This window comes from Misgurnus anguillicaudatus, chromosome 14 (assembly GCF_027580225.2).
Source record: "Misgurnus anguillicaudatus chromosome 14, ASM2758022v2, whole genome shotgun sequence".
In the NCBI taxonomy this organism is placed as follows: domain Eukaryota; kingdom Metazoa; phylum Chordata; class Actinopteri; order Cypriniformes; family Cobitidae; genus Misgurnus; species Misgurnus anguillicaudatus.
In genome coordinates, this window is record NC_073350.2 from 19,275,461 (window position 1) to 19,281,528 (window position 6,068).

Below are 6,068 nucleotides of genomic sequence, written 5' to 3' on the forward strand. Positions count from 1 at the left end.
TATATTTGGGAGCATTTTTGCGACTGCCTATTATGTTGTGGTGTGTGACTTGATTTAGATTGTGTATGCTGTGTGCTGTTCCAGGTTCAGCGTTCTCCCCAACATTACATAATCAATCAAATTTCCCCATTAAGTTCTTGCGTTTAATGAAGAGCGCAGATTGGCTAATATGAATGTCAATCATTCCTTGTTACCATGCTACGTTGGTACGCAAAGCGCGAAAATGTGAAAAAACGACGGTCTGGATTTACATGCAACTTTACCTCCGGAAAAAACGTCAAACCTTTTGTAGAGAGTTTCTTAAAGAATACGACTTGAGTGGCTACGCTATGAAAATGGCTCGATGTAACGGTGTATACTGTAAATCCTGTGAAACGGAGATTGCAGGTAAAACGACGTTGGTGGTGGAATCCACACATTTGAAGCACGAGACCTTGCTTAAACATGGCGAAAGTGCCAAAAACACAAAAAGTGTTGTGACAAATGTGTTCATTATTGATGGAGACACCGACCTGTCTATCAAATAGTGTTTGGTGATGTATGTGCGCATCCTGCTCGAGGGACATCTGACAAACATCCTTGTTTTCCATGTTAAGGTGGAACACGACAATGCTGATGGTATGTTTTTAAAAATATTGCCTATTTATTAGTAATAGCATCCTGGTAATGCAGTTATCAATACCAATATGTATTAGCCTTCTATATTAGGAAAACTTTTGTAATGTCACAATTAATCAGTGTTTTACGTGTTTGTTAGATTTTCTAATTATGTTACCTGTAATTGTTAAATAATTATTGCTGCTATATTATTTTAACAGCATTTGGGTATTCTTTTTTAGGAATCTATGCAGCAAAAAAGACCAAATTTCAAATCCTGGCCATAGGATGTGTAAAGCCCAGTTGTTGTGTTTAATTTTTAATAAAATAAATATATTAACTTATGCACTGTAGTTGTGGTGCTTCATAATTTGAGTGCGCCTACATTTATGCTGGTGCTCCTAACTCTTTAAAGTTGGGAGCACCAGTGCTACCAAATAAAAAATGTAATTTTGAGCCCTGGATATAGGGCAGTTTTCCGGAAAGGGCTTCGGCCTAGTACCAGACAAAAATGCATGTTTGAGCCTACTTAACTAAAAAAAAAACAGCTTGCATTCGCATATCCCAAAATATACATTAGTGGCATTGTTTTGTCTAAAGATGCACAGCAGTGATTAATCTCTTCGTAATGTATACATGTAAATGTATACTGCTTAAATATCCTAATATAACTAAGGCCTAGTCCTGGCCTGGTTTAAACCCTGTCTGGTAAACAGCCCCATCGAGTTAAACCAGATTGCATTTTTTATAGATTCTTGCATGAACCAGTAATTTTTTTATGCGTTTTTGTTATCAACATCGATGTATTCCTTTATGTATGCTGACATTATATTATGCTTAATACCGGCAGAAAACACATACTAGTGTTATTATAAAACTTTCTAGTAACTTAACACTGGATTCAAAAGACAATCCTATGCAAAAATAAATGCAGTTCGTATTGTAACATCTCGTTCTAATACTCCAAATCACCTCATGTAAACCAACACACTACATGCCAACCTTATAAACACATCTAAATAAACTGTCACACCTTTTTAACAATCACCTGACCAAAACAACATTCACTTTCCTGTTTTGCGTAATTGCGTGGATGTGCGTCAGATCAAACAATCTCCTCCTGATAGAGGTGGGGAAGTCTTGTCATTCTGTCCTTTCCTACGAGCCATACTTAACTTTCTTATACACTGGTTAATATCAAAGACCAGATGGAACAGGGAGCCGCTGTGCCACCTGGTTCTTAATAAAACAGATGGCCTACCAATTTCCGCTTGCTCCTCAAAAATGAATGATTAACTCGCTCCTAAATCACTGTTCTGCACTGAAAAGCACCTGCAGAAGACACCTGAGCTTAACCTTATACACAGTTTATAACGAAAAACACTCAATATGAAGAATTACAGGCAGGTTTACTATGTGGATGGTACAGCAACCGTTAAATAGCTACAGTGTGTTGTTTATTATATATAAAACAAATGTTTTCCTGTTGAATCAAACATGTTCATGTCAATTACGACCACAACAGCAGATTTGTCCTAACTTACCTTTAAAGCGTACTTATCCCCACTTCTCTTGTGAAAGATCTCCAGGACCCTGCCATTGATGCCTAGTCCCAGGACCTGACTAGTGACCTTGTAGTCGTCGGTTATGGCATTTTTCTTGATCTGAAGTGAAGATTTCCCCTGCATGAATTGGGGTGGATTTTGCTGCTGCTGTTGTGGCTGCTGCTGTTGGTTCGGAAACTTCGGCGGACTGTTCGCGTTCGTCAACATCTCCCACCTCTTTCTTCCCTCCGTAAAACAACTAGCTACTTCTCCCGAACTTCAGTCCTTCTTTGGCAACACCCAAGGCGAAAATTTGCCTCAGACTTCTCGACCCTAAGCACATAAACGACGTTTAAAGGCGATAAAATTGGGACACATACCCTCTGACGAGCCGTTATTTCGGTTTCTTGGTGACTAGCTTAGCTAGCTAATATCCATGTCGAGGGTCAAGCCGCCAATTCAAGACTAAGAGAGTTAACAAAAGGCGAGCTACATGAAACACTTTGAGGTAAAATGGCTTCGAAGCGAAACCTAGTATTGGTAAAACCACCGAGTGAGTTAAAATCACAAACGTTGAGTTAAAAAGTCGAGAATGACAGGATCTCAAACGACAGTCCTCTGTGAGACGCGCGCTGGCCTTTCGCGACTTTCGTCCAGCGTCTTGCTGCTCTGACGTCACGTCGGTATTTGGAATGCATGCGCTCTTAAAGGAGCCGTCAGCTATTGACTCATTCACAAACTGCACTGAATGGACTCGAAAAAGGAGTGGTATTAAAAGGTGTGAAATGAACCTTAGTTTCCACATGTCCCGGTCGGATTAAAAAAAGTTTAGTTTGTGGTTTGTTCAATGATCTCATTGCTTTAACCGTAACTGAAATTGGAAAGAGGGTCAAAAACATCGACAAGTATACTTACGCAAATACTGCATTAAAGTTTTCTTAAGTTCGTTGCCATTGTTATTTAGTTAATTTAATGTAATCTTCCCTTAGCTGTAAACGGCACTAAATGTTTTGTTATAATTAAAGCTGTACCAGTAACTATAGCCACAAGAGGGCGAACTCTGCAAAGGTACTTCGCGGATTCGAGTTCTTTATTGACAGCCATCATGTGATCTCGTACCTTAAATATTTTTATTTCTCTTTTAATATATTTTTCAGCCACATATTTTGAGTATGTAAGTGATTATTGTCTTATGTATTGATTGAAATAAAATATAAAAAGATAATACAATAATCCATAATAATACAAAACAATTATATGAAACCTTTTTAAAAAATTAACATCATCTCATACAGAGAAATATTGTCAAATTAATATATTTGTATTAGTTTGTTTAATGTACATAAACAATCTACACTATTTGCACTGTCGTATAATACCTTTATACACAAGAGGGCGCATTGGATTAGCTCATTATCTACAAATCCAACATTAAAAAGTTTCAACACAGTTATTTAGCTTATTATGAAACAGCCAAGGGCACAAAACAGATTGAAAGATTGTAGTCGAGAGAACATTAGAAACAGTTAAAACATTAGAAACAGTCTGGTATTATTGAAAATGATTGAATCTTCATGTCATTTCAGGCCCGGTCACTTCGATTTTGTTGTTGACAAATTATTAAACTAAAATAAATAATGTCATTTGTTTTTGTCATATGTTCAAAATCAATTTGCAATGAAGAGAGAGAGATTTTAAAACAAACACAACCTTCACTGACTGCAAGCCAAGCAGACACATTATAAAACTACATTTTTGGTTTGGTTCCCATTAAGAAGATTAGCATGTATGTTGGTAAATGTTTAAAGGCGGGGTGCATGATCTCTGAAAGCCAATGTTGATATTTGAAATCACTTTAACAAACACGCCCCTACCCCAATAGAATCTGGACCTTCTTTGGATAGACCCGCCCCACACATACGCAACCTAGGCAACGATGTTGGTAAGTAGACACAACCCTTTACTGCTGATTGGCTAAAAGTGTGTTTTGGTACTTGGCCTGACTCCCTTTTTCAAAAATCATGCACCCCACCTTTAATTGGGCTTCACATGCTTAACTGAGCACATGGCTCTCATATACTTATTTTCACATCCACATGCCACTTTTAAGGCCCTTATCAGCATGCTGCTCTTTTGTGACAAGTCAGCAATGTTTCACAGCCCTTCTTCTGTAAGAGGTTGTGACCTCAAAAACCTCAGTATCTAACAAAGCTCAATAACACAGTTAGAAGTCTTTCAAGGGATGAAGAGAGATGGAAAATCCCTCTTATCAAACTTCAGCTTGTGTTATGAGTCAAGCCCTATACATGGTGTTTGTTAGAGTTGGTTGGAAACATGTGTTTCCGTATAGACAAATTATGTCAAAGATGATATAAATGAAAAGAAATGCACATGTGACAAGTTTTTAGACATTTGTATTTTATTAGTTTTGATATATACTTGCTCAAACACTTTTATACAGTTACAAATATTGACATTACATTTTCTAAAAATAGAGAATGGTCTAACAATCAAGTAAAAAGTACTAAAATACTTGAATAAAATGTATTTAATAAAATAGATTTAAACTTATTATTCAAGGTCATAAGGGTCTCAAGTTATCCTCTCCTTTTTATGATTTTTATGAGCAAAGTGGCTACCTGCATGTTGGTTACGAACCACTTCATTATTTAAAGGTAAAGTTTGCATTCCTAACTTATTCCCTTAAAGGAATAAGTAAGAGTCCACAGGTTACGCCTATGATTTTCAGTTCTGTTGCAGGGAATTCTGCAGGCTACATGGAGCATGTGAGCCAAATCTATTTACAGCAACCTGCTTCCAGTCGCGCTTGCTTCCCAAAATCTAAAAACATCCAAGAGGAGAACATTATATTGAGGGTAGGATCTAATTTCATACGTTAGTCTATGTGGAAAGTGGAATTGGGTTGGTTTTGTGGAGAGACGTGTGTGAACCCACTGCACACGCCCAGTTAAATCAATGTTTACCATTTCTTCCTACTTCCTTCTAATAAGCACAATATAACGTTCACTGGTTAAATGATATCTCATTTAAATAACAAAAAGGCCCCTATCAGATATACCTTACTTTATGTAACAAGCTGCACAGAGACAAAAAAAAAGAGGAAGAGGAAACAAGCAACAGCAATCCAAATCTAGGTATAGTCAGAGTGCCTCCCCCTTTACCCAGCCTGGAAGAGAGCTCGACTTGTTCCAGTTTATCCAGAGACTGTGGAATTTAGGCCCTGTAGCTTAAGAGACAGTGCTATATTAACATTAAGCCCAAACATAAACTAGACAGGCTCATACGTTAGAAATGCTACCGTCATAAAACTTTACACCATTAGAGAGCAATAAAATAGATTAAAAAAAAAACATTAAGGCTAATGTTTATGATGTACCAATTCTGATTAAGGGTCTTATTCCAGTAAACATGTGATAGTTAATAATGTCAAATGTTCTTATGGTGATGCACTGTCCTGCAGTAAGCACAAGCATCATAGTTTATTTTATTTATGCATTTTCCAAGTGTTCATGACCAGAACACAAAATAGGCTTTATGCCCAGCTGCACTACTTCCTGAACTTCAGCCGGCTCGTTGTTTCCTGTCTGCCATTGTTGGACGGGCTGATTAGTCCAGGGGTGTCTGATTATTGTTGTTGTGACTACTGAGGTCGGGCACACCTGGATTGGTCAGTTTGTCCAATAATGGCAGACAGGAAACAAGGAGCTGGCAGAAGTTCAGGAAGTAGTGCAGCTGGGCATAAAGCCTATTCCTTCATGGTTGTTTGTATTAAAAGTACTATGGGTATTCCTTGTTTACGCATTTTTTTACATTCTTAAAAATAAAAGTGCAATGCAACTTGTGAGCCAGAGCCCCTTGACCTAAACTATTTACTTAAAGAACCCCCTTGAGTTTCACAAAATGTTC

General features: G+C 37.5%; 1 protein-coding gene across 1 annotated transcript in view; it reads right to left on the bottom strand.

Moving 5' to 3' along the window:
* The window catches only part of mapkapk2a (MAPK activated protein kinase 2a), a 45,922-nt gene extending 43,089 nt beyond the window's left edge, over positions 1 to 2,833 (bottom strand). Inside the window, exon 1 of the mRNA XM_055184391.2 lies at positions 2,142 to 2,833. Within this exon, the coding sequence (XP_055040366.2) occupies positions 2,142 to 2,369 (228 nt within the window). The 5' untranslated portion in view covers positions 2,370 to 2,833. The remainder of the gene's footprint in view (positions 1 to 2,141) is intronic.
* Positions 2,834 to 6,068: the final 3,235 nt, after the last annotated feature.